Genomic DNA, 20,578 nt, shown 5'->3' on the forward strand with positions numbered 1-20,578 from the left:
CATCTCATGGGGGTGGGAACATGCCATAAACCAGGCCCACTTTAATAATATCAAATATTAAAAAAAACGAATAAAACAGTAAAATATCCTAACATACACCTAACACATTGGTCAAGGCTCTCGACCATCCTTCATGCATTTAATATCAAATATTAACATCAATTTGATTAAACAATTTAATTAATTGATAAATCATATATCTAATAATTTTATCACTAACCACCACAATTATTAAAGAATTTAATAAATTAAATAAACTCCTTTATTTAATTTCCAATTAAATCAACAATAATTGATTTCTTGTAAAACTTATTTTACCATAAATAATTTAAATCATATTCTAATTATTTATTTTACAAGAAAATAATTAATATTCTAAAAATTAATTTTACAAAATTGGCATATAGGTATATTGGCTACAATCCTGGTAACCACTTGAGCTGCAGTTCAAGTGGCTGATTATATAGATGAACGAAGAGTTAGACTAATTGGGCATCAATTGCAAACTTTGTATGTGATTGCAGCTCCACTTTAGTTGATTTCATCTCCTTGCTTACCGGTTTGTGATTCCTTTTGAAAGAAATGGAAAAACTTTAGAAAACAATTATGGTTAAACTTTGTTTTGGAAAAATAACTGTAATGCCCTCTATTTTTTTTTCTTAAATCATAAATTCTAATAAATTATTTTAACATAATCATGAATCCTAATAAATTAACAATTTAAATCTCAGGTGCATAAAATAAAATCCTAAATCGACCTTGGAAAAGATCACTAACAATAAAAATAAAGTGTAGGACCAAGCGCTTACCGCTTTACCAAAAGCTATAGCTAGTGGTAATGGTGCAACTCAAATCTTTTAAACCGCACAGCAGCTCAAGCACCACGGTTCGATCGCTCTACCAAGCAGGGACACTTATTGCACCCAACAATCTCCCTCCCAATAATTGCACTCCTTGCAATCAATGGGAATCGAACCCGTGACCTTGGCTCTGATACCAATTGTAGGACCAAGCGCTTACCGCTTTACCAAAAGCTATAACTAGTGGTAATGGTGCAACTCAAATTTTTTAAACCACACAGCAACTCAAGCACCACGGTTCGATCGCTCTACCAAACAGGGACAATTATTGCACCCAACATAAAGCATAAAATATCTCTAATAAAAATCATTAACATAATCTTTAAATCCTTAATCTAATAAACTAGTGCGGAAACATAAAGGCCCTCGGGTGTGTACTGCTGCACTCGATCGAATCAATCGTCACCGCCTCCATAAATCATCAAATCCTGCATCACACAAACCTAGTGAGTCTAAAGACTCAACACGTTCTAAACATTGATAACAAGTAATATATATACATCCACATGCATTTAAAAATCATATTTTTATTTAAAATAATCTTTTGAACATAAATAAACCATTAAAAATCATCTAAGTATAATTAAATCATAAATAGTAAAATCATTTTAAAAATAAATTTAAGCATAAATAAATCCTTTAAAAAATCATTTAAAAATAGCTTTAATCATCATCATGAATCATATATCATAAAATCATTAAAATCATAAAACTTTCAATCATATCATTTTGGGTGAAGTTTGATCCTTGAAAGTGATTAGCTTTTATCCTTTGGTCAACTGCAGTCTTAGCTCCACATGGTCCATGGGAGTGTGCACTAGACTCCACCGTGGAAATACGATCGTTGGGGTTCCCTCAGGGGCCTTTTCCCATAGACGGGTTCTCTCGGGAGTCTTTTCCCAAACATGGGTTCCCTCTGGGGTCTTTTCCTGTAAATGGGTTCCGTCTATGGCCTTTTCCCCTCACGTTATCCCCACAAAATAATATATCATAAATCATATCTTTTGTCACAGTCAATTTACATCCTTCAAAATATTTTTCCTTTTCTATAAAAATCATAAAATAGCATAACTTTCCCAAAATAACATTTTAAACAGTAAAAATTGCACAGTTTTACCATAAATCATAAAAATACATATTATCATCCAGATCATCATTTTAAATCATATAATATCATTTTACAAGCATTATGATCCTTCGGGACGCTGCCAAGAGTTTACGTATTTTTCTAAGTGTAAAAACACCGTTTTGCCCTTGGACGTAAAAATTCTCGAATTTATCTTTTTCTCACTTTTAATAACATGTGATTATTCTAAATAATTATAAGAAGCTTAAATATAATTTTCCACAATTTCATGAAGCTTAAACTAGAATTTTCAATTAATTCTTTAATTAACGTTTCGTGAGGCGATAAAATCCCGGATAATTCCAAAACTCCATCTTTTGATCACAAATTTTAAAAATAACATTTTTAAGATTTATTCTATCCTTCCAAGTCATGAGCCACACCCGTGGACCCATGGATTCAATTTTTTTTCTTTAATTTTCGAAATTGACATCTTATCGAACCACCCGAGCCATTTCCCAATTTACTCGAGCCACACCCGAGCCACCTTGAGCCAAACTCTAGCCAACCCACCTAGGCACCCTCCTGACCAAGCCCAGCCTAAAGAACATGAACCTAACACGCTCAAACTCAGCTGAAACTTGGCCAGGATCCTACATGTGCTGCACGTGAGTCTCCATGGTGGCACTCTCTTAAACACGAATGAATAATGAATCCACGCCAAACCTTATGAAATAACGGGTTCCCTTCTACATTTACCTCAAGTTGAAACATTCAAGCTGGCAGCGACAATACTACCAAAACTGTTGGTAATATTTTAGCGACTTTCAATAATGTGTTTCATTACTAATATTTTATTTATGATCAGAAAAACTGTGGTGTAAATTGGTTTTCCTTCTAATACATTGTAGGTCGCATAAGTTGTTAACTAAAGCAGCTTAGGTTGTAAACAAATTGTTGATCAAGCTTGTGTCACCTTTGCTCTTGTTTTTGTGGGCTTGGTGCCATAAGTCCTTAATTATATTTTATTAGTTCTCCATATATTGACATGCACGATACGTTTCCTTTTTTAAGGTCAAGATTTGGGGGTGTTTCTTCTTAACTTGGTAAGAAAATCTGGACACTAAATGTTACTCCAACTTCAGTCAGTAAACACATATGCAGAATTTCTATAACATGCTTCAGCCTCGTGTAAAGAAACAAGGTTTTCCGTAGGACTAGTTATCACCAAACAATGAGAAGAGTTCGAGTATTAATTTGTATTGGAAGACAACATATCAAACTAAATATAAGTGGAAGAGGAGTAAATGGACCCATTTTAAGTATTCCCTATCTTGCTAATGAGCCATACAATTCCATAATCACATGTTTTTCTTGGGCAAGCTCACCAAAAATTGAGAGGTGTAGACGACAACAACAGTTGCTAACAGAACGCTGCACTCCACGGTCTCCACACCCGAATTAAGAACCAAGCCAACCCTTCAAACTGTGAATCTTTTGGCCCTGAACTGCCCTTTGTTTCGCTATTGCTGCCTGTTTCTCCGCCAATCGGTCGTATCCAATCTGAAACCCACGGCATTCAGAAGAGCAGAATGCGCAGAGATCACTGCAACCAATGGTACATTCAAATGTAGTCACTACTTAAAACATAATTGGTATATAAATTATTATCAGTGTCATTACTAATTATTACAAGAAATACATGTGATATATTTTTATTCCAAATCTTGATCTGATCTTGAACCGTCAGTGAAACACGAAGTAGAGAATATCAGCATGATGATGAATAAAGAAAAAGTTTAATTAGGCATGTTTCAAATCATTTTTTATGATCAAACCAAAAAAATCAATGGAGTGTTTAAGGATAACAGATATAATTAAATTTGAAGACAATGTCTAGGAAATTGTAGGCCACAAAAATATCATAAACAACAAAATCGGAGGTACTTAGTCAACAAAAACTACAAGCAATTACAGAAAAAATCCTAGTCATAACTTAATTACAGTCAACAGAGAGAAAAATAAAACTAATCAAAAGGATGAACTGAAGAAAATATAAGGCAAAAACATGGTAGAAAGCAGATTATGGACAACTAATAATATAAAAATGAACTTGAGAATGAAACTAGGTGAGCCACAGACACCGTTATAACTGGTTGAATTGGAATCAAGAATTAGATTAGAGAAAACAGATGCTCAACCATTTAGTTCAATCATAACAAATAAAAGTAACAAGTGAAAGATACGTTGGTACAAATATATACTTTTATGATCAGATATGGAAAATTTTATGATTGGGAGGCTTTTACACATAATATATAATATATTGGTTTTTAAAATTCGAAACCTTATCTGCGTCGATTCTCTCCTGCTTAGGAACTATCAGACGCATTGGATGGAGTAAGAAGATCCCATCACACTCTTAAAGCCTTATCCACACTATGTACCATTTTCCATTTTGACCGGGTAACGAAGTGGATTGGAGACATGGAAAAGAAGAAGTATTGGTTAAGTATCCACACTATTGGGTATTAACTGTTAGAGTAGATGCCCTGCAAGCCAACTGACTCAGTTGTAAAGAATAATCTTTATTTTAATATAATTCATTATTTTATGGTTTGTTATCTCTCTATCTGTATACCCATGTTATCAAACATAGATAAAGACCTTTGATTATACTTTAATACAAATGAATCGTAATTCGATGTTGAAACTCGTTTGTAAACACTGTATAATCTAAATTCGTTCATAGTCGATTCAGCCGCCTAAAACATGGATAAAGGTCGCTTGAGCTTGAGACTAGCATCTGTGATGTTGTGTACTTCGTTTCTTGGTAAGGGCATAGAGATGTCCAAACATGCAGATGGGTAATCATATGATGATTATACCGAACAACCCTCCCTCGGACTTTCCAAGTGGTTATCATTCATAGAGAGGATAAGTCTGTGGTTATGATTGTACACCATTAGTCCTTACGACCCAGGACAACACTGAGGCTCTATATGCGAGGGTTGTGCTTTGACTCGTTTACCGCCTCCAGGAGAGTCATCAGGTGGCGAGGTTGGGTACAGTTACGACACATATAGGAGCCAGTGCATTGTAGTCGGGAATTCACCGCTCACCTACGGGTGTGGATATCCTATGTGACCTAATGTAATAATAGTGCATGGAATCTCTGGCCAGAGTATAAGATGTACGTTGGAGAAGGAGTTCTCAAATAGTACACGCGATGCCACTATTATAGTTATCACATAGTTATCGAATTAATATGCAACCCTCGATGAACCAATGGTTGCTTATTCGATCGGGATATATGAGATGAAGGGACCGTACTGTACGTTAATCATAATCAACTGGTTCTTGCAGACACTATCAGTGATACCTAGGGGATCATGGGGCGATGCTACTAGACACTCTCACCATGATCCGATGGGTGCAATCAGAAATGAGTTCTGACATTCTTGATCAAAGTGTTGATGAAAAGAATGGGGCTAACTGGGGTAAGCCCGAATAAAGGATTATGTCCTGAATCACAAAGAGTTGTGAACCCACGGCTAGCTGTATCCCTGAACCATTGAGGGTCACACAAGAACTGGATTATTTGTTCCCGTTGAGATAATAAATTCAAGAAGTTGAATTTAAATTATGATATAGTAAATTCAAAGAGTTGAATTTATGGTAATTAAATTTTGAGAAAATAAATTCAAGGAATTGAATTTTATGAGATAGTAAATTCAAGAAGATGAATTTATGAAATTTGGAGAAAATAATTCAAGGAGTTGAATTTGTAAAGTTTAAGAATTTAATTTATTAAACTCAAAAGTTGAGTTTATTAAATATTAAATTAAATATAGTGGGAAGTATGTTTAATAGGCTTGTAGGAGTACAAGTCCAACATACTAAATAATTAAAGTTCTTAATGGACTTTGATTAATTAATTAAACCAGTTGGACTAGTCCAATTAATTAATCAAGCCCATTAATGTTAATTATGATTATTAGGTCATGGAATTTTAAATAAATAAAAATTCTTGACCTAAAATCATAGCCTCCACAAAATTGAGTTGTGCCAATTTCGAGAATCACCAATTTTGGAAATGCAATAAGAATCTTTCATTAACTTAATTAATCCAATTAATTAAGTAAAGGAATGATTATTATGGAAAAGGATTGATTAATTCTTAAAATTGATTGCATGTATTCGGTGGATTCTTTTCTTTTGAAGATTTGAGAAATAAGGCATCCGATAATTTTTCCTTGCTTTTTGGACAATAACTTTCGGCTCCTCCATAATTCTTCTTTGTGCTCTCAAAAATTGTGTTCTATCTCAAATACAAAATCTTCTACACTTCCTAGTGCGAGTTAGAAGAGGAACATATATTCCGGTCGTGGACCTGATTAGTAGATCGAAGACCGTTCGTAGGGGATTCACGAAGAGCTATCTCCGCTAACCCCGGAATAGTTGGAGCCCAGTGATTTATTCACCAAAGGTATAAGAATTTCTAACGCCCTATGAATGTTTATGTATTTGTTAAAACCATACGAGTGTCCAAAATTATTTTGAATTTCAGAATAAAATAAAAAAATTTAAACTTCCGCTGCGTTTTTGGGCACGTAGAAAACCGAGATCCAACAGTGGTATCAGAGCCAAGGTTTTTTCTAAAACGTATGGTTTAATATTGAATAATTTGTTTCTAACCACACAAGAAAATTTTCAGAAAATAGTTGCACCATCAAAAATACTTTTCTTCAGAAAACAAAAAAAAAAAAAAAAAATTATTTTTCGGATCTGCCCGGAACAGGGCTGCGCAGCGCACGCGCGGCGCGGAGCGAACGCGCAGCGGCTGCGCGCGCGCCGCGTGGAACGTCCGCGCGGCGTCCGCGCAGCGCGGAGCGTCAGCGTGCGCGGAGCGTCCGCTCGCGCGCGGCGCCGAGCGCACCTGTGCGCGCCTTGCGCGCACAGGGATGCTGCCACTGCCCGAAACGTTCGGGCAGCGGGCGGACAGCGCGGGCGGCTGTCCGGGAGCGTCTCGGGAAGCGCGCTGAATAATGGGCTTGAATCGTTTGGGCCTATGGTGTGATTTTCTGAATTTTCAAATTTTTGGGTAAAATTGAAATTTTGAAAAATTAGTTCAATATTTACTTTGGAAAATTAATTTTTGGAAAATTAATAATTTTCTTGTGAAATAAATAATTGGAATATGATTTTAATTATTTAGGGTAAAAATGAGTTTTTACAAGAAATCAATTATTATTGAATTAATTGGAAATTAAATAAAGGAGTTTATTTAATTTATTAAATTCTTTAATGATTGTGGTGGTTAGTGAAAAATTATTAGATATATGTTTTTTCAGTTAATTAAATTTGTTTAATTAATTGATGTTAATATTTGATATTAAATGCATGAAGGATGATCGAGAGCCTTGACCAATGTGTTAGGTGTATGTTAGGATATTTTACTGTTTTTATTCAATTTTATAATATTTGATATTATTAAAGTGGGCCTGGTTTATGGCCCGTTCCCACCCCCATGAGATGTATCCCTTATGTGCCATGGCTATTCAAATGTAATAATTAGAAATAGTGGGAGATCAAGACTGGAAGATGGTGGGCCCGATGATCAAGATGAAGACATGTAAAATATTGGAAGCTTTTGTAATAAGTTGCATTTGCATCCCTGCATTCACCTAGGTTTTGGACCTGGATCCATGTTTGGCTCACATGGATCTAATAGTGTTGGCGATCGATCATCCTTATTTATTGTTGAATGTCATATTATGATATATGCGATATATAGTAGTATGAAAGTATGTATATTATTATATAATATAGTTGCATGAATCCGGCAAACATACAAACATGGCACGCGATTTTTAAATTAAAATGATGAGACAATTTTAAAATTAAAATCCCTCATTTTGAATATGATTCAAAATTTATATCAAACCATAAAAGTAAAAATTAAAAGAGTTTAATTTTTCCTTGCCTTCCATCAACCGTGGTTGCATGTTGATCGCTACCCGCGGACAGTGTCTGACTCATATTATTGGGGAGGCCTGAACGCCGGAAAGCTGTGACTTCCACTGGACATATGATGTGAATTGAGTGGAACTCCCATGACTTCGGCTCATATTATTGGGGGAACTCATGACGACCGTCTACTACAATTCAATATTGATGGGTTGGTTTGAAACGCGAAAATAAACGGCGTCACATTATTGGGTCCTTATTAAACGTGAGGCAAAACACGCGGAGGTTGCATAGGGATGCAATTGGATTCTACCTTTTAGAAATTATAATTGGCTGATATTATTCGGGATTATAATTGGCTAATTGGACTCTACGTGCCTACTAAGGAAATACGATTTCCCGTTTTCATCAGAGGGTGGTGAAAATGTCAAAATAGTGGGAGGGAATTTATAAAATAAAAATCCATATTTTATATCTTAAAATTATTTTAAAATAATCAGTAACAATTATCTGTTTTCCTTTTCAGTATATTTGCAATGACGTCACGCAATCCACTTTCAATCATTCTCGATCAAAACAAGTTGACTGGCCCTAACTATAATGACTAGTTTCGAAATTTAAAAATTGTTCTGAGCTCGGAAAGATTTTGTATGTGCTTGATAAGAAGCCACCGAAGGAGGCAGCTTCGGACATCAGTGAGACTGAACTAGCTAAGCTTGAGAAATGGTGGGACCATGATCTCCAAGCTAAAAGCTATATGTTGGCTTCTATGTCGAATGAACTGCAGAGGCGGTTTGAGGAGGCTGTGAATGCTGCTGACATTCACTTTCATCTGAAAGAGTTGTATGGAGTACAGACTCGCTCAGAGAGACACGCTACTGTGAAAGAACTTATGACTACACGTCTGCGAGATGGGACTTCTGTCCATGAGCATGGTGTTAGGATGATTGGGCTCATTGAGAAATTGGTAGGACTCGACGTGGTTATTCCTGCTGAGCTCTCGACTGATATTATCTTGCTGTCACTTCCCCCCTCGTTCGATGGATTTGTGGTTAATTTTAACATGAACAAGCTTGAGGCCACCCTTGAAGAGTTGGTCAATATGCTTACCACTTATGAGGCCACAATCAAGAAAGAAAAGCATGTTCTTCTAGTGGGCTCATCGTCCGGTATGAAAAAGGGAGCCCAAAATAAAGGCAAGAAACGTTCTGCCCCACCAAAGAAGAATAAGCCCAACAAAAAGCCATACAAGAAACCCACTTCGAGGCCCTCAAAGCCCGACAAGTCAGAGCATGTCTGTTTCCACTGCAACAAGCTTGGACATTGGAGGCGTAACTGCACGGAGTATCTTGCCCAGAAGCGTTCTGGCCATGGTATGTTTTACATAGAAGTAAATGTCTCAATTAATTCCTCTTCTTGGGTATTGGATACCGGATGTGATTCTCATCTATGCAATGATTTGCAGGTGATGGCAAGAAGCATGAGACTTAGAGATGGCGAGACATTTCTAAGATTGGGGAATGGAGCAAGGGTTGCTGCAACTGCTATTGGAGATATTACTTTGATTTTGAACAATAATTTGAAGTTACTTTTGAGAGACGTTTTATATGTTCCTGAATTGGTTAAAAACATTATTTCTATTTCTATGCTTGATAGAGATGATTATTCTTGTGTTTTTGCTAAAGGTGTTTGCAATATTTACAAGAATGAATGTTTGATAGGAACCGGCGAATTAATGAACGATCTCTATAACTTAAAATTGAAAGTTTTTCCGTTGAACAATATCCAAGCACAAAAGAAAACAACAACAAACAAAAGAAAGTTAGATGATCCAAACCCCGCACAGATATGGCACGCTAGACTAGGTCACATTTCCCAAAGAAGGATGCACAAACTAGTGGGAGAAGGCATGTTTGACTTGTCAGACATAAATTCTCTACCTACTTGTGAGTCATGTCTAAAAGGAAAAATGACCAAGGCTCCCTTTAAGGGAAACGTGGAACGTGCACATGGTCTACTGGATTTGATCCACACAGACGTTTGTGGCCCGCTAAGCGTTAGCACAAAATATGGGCAATCCTACTTCATTACCTTTACTGATGACCATTCGAGGTATGAGTACGTTTATTTGATGAAAAACAAATCTGAAGCATTTGAAAAGTTCAAAGAATTCAGATCTGAAGTAGAAAATCAGCTAGAAAGAAGTATTAAGGCACTTCGATCCTGATCGAGGTGGAGAATACTTAAGTGCTGAATTTTTGGATTATCTAAAAGAGAATGAGATTCTCTCACAGTGGACTCCACCAGCAACACCACAATTGAATGGTGTTTCAGAACGTCGTAATCGAACGTTGATGGACATGGTTCGATCTATGATGGGATTCACTGAATTGCCTATATCGTTTTGGGGATCTGCGCTTGAAACTGCGGCAATGTTGTTGAATAATGTCCATACCAAAGCAGTGGATAAAACGCCATATGAGATATGGATGGGGAAACCTCCCAAGTATTCTTACTTGAGAATATGGGGATGTCCTGCTTATGTGAAGCAGACAATGGGAGACAAATTGGATAGTAGATCCACTTTGTACTACTTTGTAGGATATCCAAAGAATTCTGTTGGATATTATTTCTATCATCCCAATGAAACAAAAGTGTTTGTTTCAATAAATGCCACCTTGTTGGAAAGGGAATTTCTATTAGATAGAAAAGGCAAGATGATAGAACTTGAAGAAATTCAAGATACTCCCTCAAATTTGGAAGTTGAACCTAATCCCTAAGAATCAGTAGTTGAAGTACAAACTTCTAGAAGGTCTGATAGGGTTATCAGACCACCTGCAAGATATACGCTTCTTCAAGAACAAGGCCATGATGAGTCTTGTGTTGGATGTGATCCAATGAATTTCAAAAAAGCATTATCTGATACTGATTCGACCAAATGGCTTGAAGCCATGCAGTCAGAAATGGACTCTATGTATTCAAACCAAGTCTGGACATTAGTAGATCCACCTGAGGGAATCGTTCCCATAGGATGCAAATGGATCTACAAAAGAAAGCTTGGCGCGGATGGGAAGGTAGTGACCTTCAAAGCAAGACTGGTTGCAAAAGGATATACTCAAAGACAAGGAGTTGACTATGAGGAAACCTTTTCACCAGTTGCTATGTTTAAATCCATTAGAATACTACTAGCCATAGCAGCATGGTATGACTATGAGATATGGCAAATGGATGTAAAGACTGCATTCCTCAATGGAGATATCAAAGAAGAAATTTATATGTCTCAACCCGAGGGATACACAACAGTAGGAAGTGAGCGTAAGGTATGCAAACTTCAGAGATCAATATATGGTCTCAAGCAGGCATCAAGGAGTTGGAACCTCAGATTTGATAGCACTATCAAAGAGTTTGGTTTTGCAAAGAATCCTGAAGAACCATGTGTGTACAAGAAAGTTAGTGGGAGTGCAGTGACATTCCTAGTGCTTTATGTTGATGATATCCTGCTCATTGGGAATGATGTAGGATTATTGCAATCAACTAAAGTATGGTTGGCCAGTAAATTCTCCATGAAGGACATGGGTGAAGCATCCTATGTATTAGAAATACAAATCTATAGAGATAGATCAAAAAGGATGTTGGGGCTCACCCAAGCCACATATATCGATACCATTATAAAACGATTCTCTATGGAAGAGTCCAAGAGAGGATACTTACCAATGTGTCATGGTGTTACTCTATCTAAGGCAATGTGTCCCAAAACTGATGAAGAGATAGAGATGATGACACGAATTCCATATGCGTCAGTCATTGGTAGTATCATGTATGGTATGATATCGACACGTCCTGATGTTGCTTACGCTTTGAGTGTTACAAACAGATATCAGGCGAACCCTGGTCCAATGCATTGGAAGGCCGTGAAAGATATTCTTAAGTACTTGAGAAGGACTAAGAACTTGTTCATGGTCTACGGGGGTGGAGAATTGAAATTGGAAGGCTACACTGATTCTAGCTTCCAATGTGACGTAGATGATTCGAAATCGACCTCTGGTTTTGTATTCATGCTTAATGGTGCGGCTGTCTCTTGTAAGAGTTCCAAGCAAGACACCGTTGCGGATTCCACCACTGAAGCTGAATACGTTGCTGCATCAGCTGCAGCCAAAGAGGCAGTTTGGATGAGGAATTTTGTCCAAGAGTTGGGCGTCATTCCTAATGGAGTTGATCCAGTCCCGGTGTACTGCGACAACACTGGTGCCGTTGCGCAAGCAAAGGAACCAAGGTCTCATCAAAGATCCAAACATATACTGAGGAAGTTCCACATCATCCGGGAGATTGTGGGAAGAGGAGATATATCAGTTGAAAGAGTCGCCTTTGCAGATAATGTTGCTGATCCACTTACGAAGCCCTTGCCAGGACCATTGTTTGAAAAGCATCGCGAAGCAATGGGATTAAAGTTTATGGGTAGTTGGCTCTAGGGCAAGTGGGAGATTGTTAGAGTAGATGCCCTGCAAGCCAACTGTTGGTTAGGGATTTTATTTACTCAGTTGTAAAGAATAATCTTTATTTTAATATAATTCATTATTTTATGGTTTGTTATCTATTTATTTGTATACCCATGTTATCAAACATAGATAAAGACCTTGATTATACTTTAATACAAATGAATCGTAATTCGATGTTGAAACTCGTTTGTAAACACTGTATAATCTAAATTCGTTCCTAGTCGATTCAGCCGCCTAAAACATGGATAAAGGTCGCTTGAGCTTGAGACTAGCATCTGTGATGTTGTGTACTGCGTTTCTTGGTAAGGGCATAGAGATGTCCAAACATGCAGATGGGTAGTCATATGATGATTATACCGAACAACCCTCCCTCGGACTTTCCAAGTGGTTATCATTCATCGAGAGGATAAGTCTGTGGTTATGATTGTACACAATTAGTCCTTACGACCCGGGACAACACTGAGGCTCTATATGCGAGGGTTGTGCTTTGACTCGTTTACCGGCTCCAGGAGAGTCATCAGGTGGCGAGGTTGGGTACAGTTACGACACATATAGGAGCCAGTGCATTGTAGTCGGGAATTCACCGCTCACCTACGGGTGTGGATATCATATGTGACCTAATGTAATAATAGTGCATGGAATCTCTGGCCAGAGTATAAGATGTACGTTGGAGAAGGAGTTCTCAAATAGTACACGCGATGCCACTATTATAGTTATCACATAGTTATCGAATTAATATGCAACCCTCGATGAACCAATGGTTGCTTATTCGATCGGGATATATGAGATGAAGGGACCGTACTGTACGTTAATCATAATCGACTGGTTCTTGCAGGCACTATCAGTGATACCTAGGGGATCATGGGGCGATGCTACTAGACGCTCTTACCATGATCTGATAAGTGCAATCAGAAATGAGTTCTGACATTCTTGATCAAGGTGTTGATGAAAAGAATGGGGCTAACTGGGGTAAGCCCGAATAAAGGATTATGTTCTAAATCACAAAGAGTTGTGAACCCACGGCTAGCTGTATCCCTGAACCATTGAGGGTCACACAAGAACTGGATTATTTGTTCCCGTTGAGATAATAAATTCAAGAAGTTGAATTTAAATTATGATATAGTAAATTCAAATAGTTGAATTTATGATAATTAAATTTTGAGAAAATAAATTCAAGGAATTGAATTTTATGAGATAGTAAATTCAAGAAGTTGAATTTTTGAAATTTGGAGAAAATAATTCAAGGAGTTGAATTTGTAAAGTTTAAGAATTTAATTTATTAAACTCAAAAGTTGAGTTTATTAAATATTAAATTAAATATAGTGGGAAGTATGTTTAATAGGCTTGTAGGAGTACAAGTCCAACATACTAAATAATTAAAGTTCTTAATGGACTTTGATTAATTAATTAAACCAGTTGGACTAGTCCAATTAATTAATCAAGCCCATTAATGTTAATTATGATTATTAGGTCATGGAATTTTAAATAAATAAAAATTCTTGACCTAAAATCATAGCCTCCACAAAATTGAGTTGTGCCAATTTCGAGAATCACCAATTTTGGAAATGCAATAAGAATCTTTCATTAACTTAATTAATCCAATTAATTAAGTAAAGGAATGATTATTATGGAAAAGGATTGATTAATTCTTAAAATTGATTGCATGTATTCGGTGGATTCTTTTCTTTTGAAGATTTGAGAAATAAGGCATCCGATAATTTTTCCTTGCTTTTTGGACAATAACTTTCGGCTCCTCCATAATTCTTCTTTGTGCTCTCAAAAATTGTGTTCTATCTCAAATACAAAATCTTCTACACTTCCTAGTGCGAGTTAGAAGAGGAACATTATTCCGGTCGTGGACCTGATTAGTAGATCGAAGACCGTTCGTAGGGGATTCACGAAGAGCTATCTCCGCTAACCCCGGAATAGTTGGAGCCCAGTGATTTATTCACCAAAGGTATAAGAATTTCTAACGCCCTATGAATGTTTATGTATTTGTTAAAACCATACGAGTGTCCAAAATTATTTTGAATTTCAAAATAAAATAAAAAAATTTAAACTTCCGCTGCGTTTTTGGGCACGTAGAAAACCGAGATCCAACATTAACTTCACCAGATGGGAAAGGTTTCGATCACATCAGTTCCACCAACCGTAGTAAAATTATGAATAAAATTTTTGAGAGGCTAACTCATCCCGTATATGATGAAAGACAAACATTTTTAGACTAACAGCACAATAGCCAATTAAAATAGAAGACATGAAAAAATAAGTCATGATTACTTACAAAACTTTGAGATTTGATGCATCATGCATTCTAGAGGTACAACTTTGATTTTTTTCTAAAAATATCTATGATGAACCTTGGAAAAGCGTTCGATTTTAACAAGAAAGAACAATGCACCAGAAATCACTCCAAAGAATCGAACATCGAAACACATGTCACAATCACAAAAGGTACAGAAACAAAAGCCAGAAAAGGCCAATCCCTTACCCATACATGAAGACCTCGGAGTCCTGAGCCATCCGCTTCTTACAATAATGACACCGCTCAAGGAATCCACCAACTGTTACCTGATCAGGTTCGACGACGCTCGCCGGAGAAGGAACGGTCCAGATATTCCGGCGTGACGCCTCGCTGGTGTCATCAGCCTCAATAACCTTGGCCTTTCCGTCGTAGGAGACGCTCGCCGTGGAAACTGGACTCGAAACACTTCCGATTCTGCTGTGCTTCGCAGACATTTTGTGTGATTTCGATGAAAGCTAGGGCTCGTACAAGTTGAAGTTGGAGTGTGGAGAGAGTTTGAAATGATACCAGTTCTTATGCAAAGCGAGGGAGGAAGTAGCTACGTGTCTAACATACATACTGTACAGTGGGCCCTTCCATACCACGAGTCATCAGTAATTCATTTTGTAAATAAAACATAAGTTGCGAATTAATCATAAATATTATTTAAATTATTGTTTTAAGGTAAATCATCTATGCTATTCTAAATTTTATTTTATTAAGGTTCATAGTTCGTCAATTATATTTACTTATACATCAAAAATATCACCAAAAAAATTATTTTTATTCAAAAATATTAGATACTAAAATTAATAAACAAGTTTTAAAATGCCAAACATACTCTACTGAAACAATTATTCGAAATAATGATAATTTATAACATTATTACTCACTAAAATAGCCCAAAAAACCATCATACAAATTATTATTACAACTAATTATAAATTATTCTAGAAGAAATCATCAATACAAATTATTAATATTAACTAGCGAACAACTCACATGCCATGATTAATGTGTAAAATAATATATATGAATCATCATCATCATGATCATTAATAGATGGAATTGATTCACAAAATTTTGAATATGTGATTTGTGAGATAATATGTGAATTTTTGAATATTTAAAGTATATTAGATATTGTAGTTATGATTAAATTATATAAAAATATTATTTATCTAAATGAGTCAAATATTTTCGTCAAAACTAATCAATATCAAAAAATTGAGCTACTAAAAACTTCAACATTTATATATTATAGATAAATATTATAGATACATGTTCTCAAACAATTTATACTAGTGGATCGACGCAAGTATTGTGATATTGTACAATATTTTTTATAATTCATTTTGGTTTATATTTAAATGATTATCAAAATATAATTATAAAAAATAGTTAAAGACTACTGCAATTTTGATATATGAATTAAAAAAATAAAGAGAAAAAGAAAGAAATAAAAAAAACTTAATGACGAATTGAAACTACAACATTATTAAGCATAATAAACAAAGACTTTATCCACTGAACTATATATGGCTTGAATTAAAATTTTAACACTTTATTTATATATATAATTATTAAAATAGACCATGACAACGAAGGTTGGTTAATTTAAATGAATCGAACTTAATAATATAGTATAAATATTAATTGATTTGACTTCAAAAATAATAAAATAATATATTAAAGACAGTAACAAATGAAAGGCTACGCGATCACACAGTGCATAAGACGTATACAAAAACCACTAGTATTTATTAAACACATGCTGAGTAAATTGAATAACATAATTACTAAAAAATATAGTTTAAAAAAAATTTATCATTCAGTTCAAATATGTGAACAAATTATAATATATACTTACAGAGGTAAAAGTTATTTTTTTAAAAAAATAAAAATAAATAAACCTCCTATGCTGTTCTATCATAGCTACTAATTTCTAGACTATTGCGCCGCTTAATATTAACTAGTAATTATGCATACGCGATGCGTACGTGCATTTTTTTTTATCATTATCGAATGACTAAAGTGTAATTTGACAATTTATGGAGTGACTAAATTGATATTTGAATTGTTAAAATAACAAAAATAAAAAATAAAAGTGTGTCTTGAAATTTTTAAAAAAAACAAAATATCAAAAAACAAAAGTGTAATATTAGTATCACATAAGGGTAAAATTAGAAGAAAAAATTAGTGTCTTCCTAAGTAGTTACTATCATGTGCTCAATCTTAATAAAATAGAATAGATGTACCAACGGTTGAAGCCCATCTTAAAATTCGGCATTGTTTTATTCGAGTTAAGATGATATTTTTTAACTTCAAATTAAATAATAATATTTTTTAACTTCAAATTTTTATGTCTCAACTTAAATAATAATGTTTTTTCCTCTAAATAACTTCATTGTTAACGTCGAAGGTCATTAATTTTATGACTCAGTTTGAATTAAGTGACTTTATATATATATATATATATATATGTATATGCTTTAAATGACTGCATATTTAATATAATAATAATTTCTAGAAGTGAGTTACACAAGGTCAATCATCTTTATAAACTTCATTAAGTAAACTTGGGCGAAAAATTCAATTTGATCCTTAATGTTAAATAAAATCTCAATTCAATTTATTTTCTTTCAAACTCCAAATTAGTTCTTTATGTTTCAAGAATTTTTCACAAACTCATCTTCAAAACATAAAAGTTTTCAAAAAAATGCTCAAACTGCCTTTGATTCTATTTTATTAAGAAATTAATATTCCCGGCCATGAAAATGATATCAGAGACTATATAAAATTATTTCAAACATGTCAAATTATTATTATTGCGTAATTAAATGCTTGAGGAGGAGATTTTATCAAAAAATTATGGATCCGAACACAGGTTCGAGAGTAAATATTTACATGACTTATTCCAATATTTTGAAATATTTACAAAAAAATTTAACCAAGGTTAGATGTTGGGATCGGAAAAGAGTTTAGAGGGGTGGGTGACTCTTTTAAATTTTCTTTTCTAAAATTAGTTTTCAATCGTTTTTTAGGCGGTTGAAAATTCTTTCTCAAACGGTTGGAAACTTGAACCACTGATGAGTGCGAAAAACGGTTCACAATTCCCAATAGACAGTTCAAACACTTTTAGCAAACTTAAAAAATTGCGGTTGGAAAAGTAAGAGCTTGCAAGAAGTAAATAACACAGGATTTTTATGAATGTTCGGAGATTGAATACTCCTACGTCACCCCTTCTTCCTTTTCCAAGAAGAATTCCACTAAAAGACTTTGGCTTTACAACTTATTTGCAACAGCCCACTCCAACCAGGACTTATCACACTGCCTATATTGAAACTCCTAGTGATCACTTTACACTTCTGGATATTAAGAACACTCAGTTCACCAGACACTAAGACTTGATCTAATAACCAAAAGGTTACTGATGTGAATAAACGATTTGTTTTGAGTAGCACGAAATTGATCCTTAGACGATCGAGTGTAATGCTGGTTTAAGCGTGCTTGAGAGAGCGATGAAGTGTGTAAGATTGTGATAGCGCTCTGAGATCTTTTTGTGTATGCTAGCAACAAGATTTTTCAGCTGATAGATCAAGTATCTTTGCTAGCACCCTCATCTATTGATATATAGACGATCTTCTTAACGGTCGGAAAGGATGCATCAACGTTAACCTGCTCCACTAAACAGATGTGTTGTTGTCGACTTGATGAGCATTTAATGATATTTCATAGACACATTTAATGTTCCTTTTCCTCGGCATAGTTCTGAAGCGCTTTTTCTGAAGAGTTCCTTTTATGGTAACTGGCTTCTTTAATCAGAACTGGAAGTCTATACTTGGTCTACCCTTTCTGGGATAAAAAATATAAATGCATATCAGTTTCGGAACTGATGAAAGTATATGTTGACTTCAAGACGATGTAATATCTTTGAATGTATTAAGCCGGTCAGAGAATGTCTTCGAGCAATAAATAGTCTTCTTTAATGATCCGGTTCTGAGAATAATTAAAGTCCAAGCTGAATTTGCTAACGGTCTGAAGTAAGCGGTTGAGACTTCTTGGAGCTTTAGCCGGTCAGGAAGATATACCAGTGGATGAACAGAGCGGTTGAGCTGATGCATATCTCATATACGAATCGTAGCTGGTTTCAAGCTGACCTGTTTTTGTAATACACCAAAATTCTTGGGAATAATATTTTCTTAACAATTGCCCTCTTTTTGGTGATGACAAAACCTAGCTGTAGGGCTAAGAAACATAGTAATATTGACGAAGATATATAGAGGCGAAAAAATATTGTATTTCATTAAGATAATGAAATTACAAAGAACAGAGTAACCACCTGTAATAAGAAAATTTGCAACAAAAGTTTCTTTGAACCTTTTACTTTGTTCCACTGCTTTTCGCCTTGTCTACCTGTTCTTTTAATTCATGTTACTTCTTCATAACAGATATTTCTGCTTCTTGAATTGCCTTTTGACTCTCTCTTTCCCCCTTTTTGACATCACCATGAACAAGAAATTCCATGATCTCTGCAAGCTGAGCACCTTGGGCATCTAGGCGTTGTTCCAAGTTTTCTTGAAGACGTGTCATTTGCTCCGATAGACCAAGGCACAGGTTAAGATTAGCAGAATTATGTTTTGCTTGCAAGAGAGAAAAACTTGTTTCCATGGTGGAAAGATCATTACGGAAAGCAGTCTTGACTGATCGAAAATCTTCCTTGAGATCAGATTGTTTTCGATTGAGATCCAAAATGGATTGATCCATGGTGATCAACCTTGTCAAAATCTGCTGTTGGCAACTTTCTTCTAGATCTTAATGTTGTTCAGGTTCACCTTCTTCATATAGTAACCTGTGTTGGAAAGAAACCAGTTGAGTGGAGGAAATCTTACCAGCAACTTTTGATGGTTCGGGCTCAAGGAGTTCATCCTTAATGCACTGAATAAGTTGATCAATGTTTTCAGTAGAAGCAGACGGTTTAGATCCAGTGACATCCGGTTCCTCTGATTGTGCTAGCGAAGAAGTTGGTGGAGGATATTTTGAAATCATCAAGGGATTGGTCAGCTTGGTTGTATGCACTTCCTTGGGAGAAATCAACGTCTGTTCTGAAAAAGCTGTTGGATCATCCTTGGCAGGAGAACCTGGTGAAGAGACTGTTTGATCTTGAAAAGTGACAGCTTTATCAAAGTCGGATAAAAACTTCTCTGCCTCATCAACAGAAACAGTTTTAGCAGCTGAAGGATCAAGTGGATATAGTTGGGTAGACTGATCCATGGCAGAGATTGTTCGAGACTCAGATGAAATGTCAGTGGTAATCTGATGACTCTGTGTTCCAGAACTTGGAAGGTCGGGAGAAATAGATGAGGAATCCTTTTTAGTAGGGATGGCTTGACACTGTTCTGAGCTAAGATCTTCATGAATGTCCATCAGAGAGTCTAACTTTGTTTGATCTGTAACAGCTGGGAGATTAAGATCCTGTCGCATTTGAGCGACTCTCATAGCCAGTGACAACGCGTCCATCTCAAGTTGAGAGATGACTGCCGAATCATCCTTGGATGTTGGACAAAAAGGGTCAGAATTATTTCTTTTCAATCGTATGATGATTCAGGAGAGTGCTTTCTTTCATTTGAAGTTCCAGAAAGTCTCGTCGTTGAAGAGCGGTTTGAATATCGGCCGTTTCTGTTCATTCCAAAATGGACCGATCCAGCTTAGCAGCTGCTTTTATTTTGCCGGTTTGAAGTAGCGAATCAAAAGTTACAGCAGTCCGATATTCAACCCATCTGTCAAACATCTTTATCTTTTTCTGGACAACCTCATTTACACGCTCGCTTGCGAGTACTATGGCCGTATGAACTGCATTGTTTTGAGGTGGATTTTCAATCATCACCTGTTTGCCCTTATC

The 20,578-nt window shown here is 35.6% G+C and overlaps 1 protein-coding gene across 1 annotated transcript; it reads right to left on the bottom strand.

Annotated features, from left to right (window-relative positions):
- Positions 1 to 3,118: 3,118 nt before the first annotated feature.
- Positions 3,119 to 15,163, bottom strand: LOC142554847 (FCS-Like Zinc finger 1-like). The gene is made up of 2 exons (XM_075665513.1): positions 14,884 to 15,163; positions 3,119 to 3,532 (listed from the first exon to the last, which is right to left on the bottom strand). Exons 1-2 carry the CDS (start codon positions 15,129 to 15,131, stop codon positions 3,388 to 3,390), a joined length of 393 nt encoding a protein of 130 aa, XP_075521628.1. The 5' UTR covers positions 15,132 to 15,163; the 3' UTR covers positions 3,119 to 3,387.
- Positions 15,164 to 20,578: the final 5,415 nt, after the last annotated feature.

The sequence above is a fragment of the Primulina tabacum genome, chromosome 8 (genome assembly GCF_025594145.1).
Source record: "Primulina tabacum isolate GXHZ01 chromosome 8, ASM2559414v2, whole genome shotgun sequence".
In the NCBI taxonomy this organism is placed as follows: Eukaryota; Viridiplantae; Streptophyta; class Magnoliopsida; order Lamiales; family Gesneriaceae; genus Primulina; species Primulina tabacum.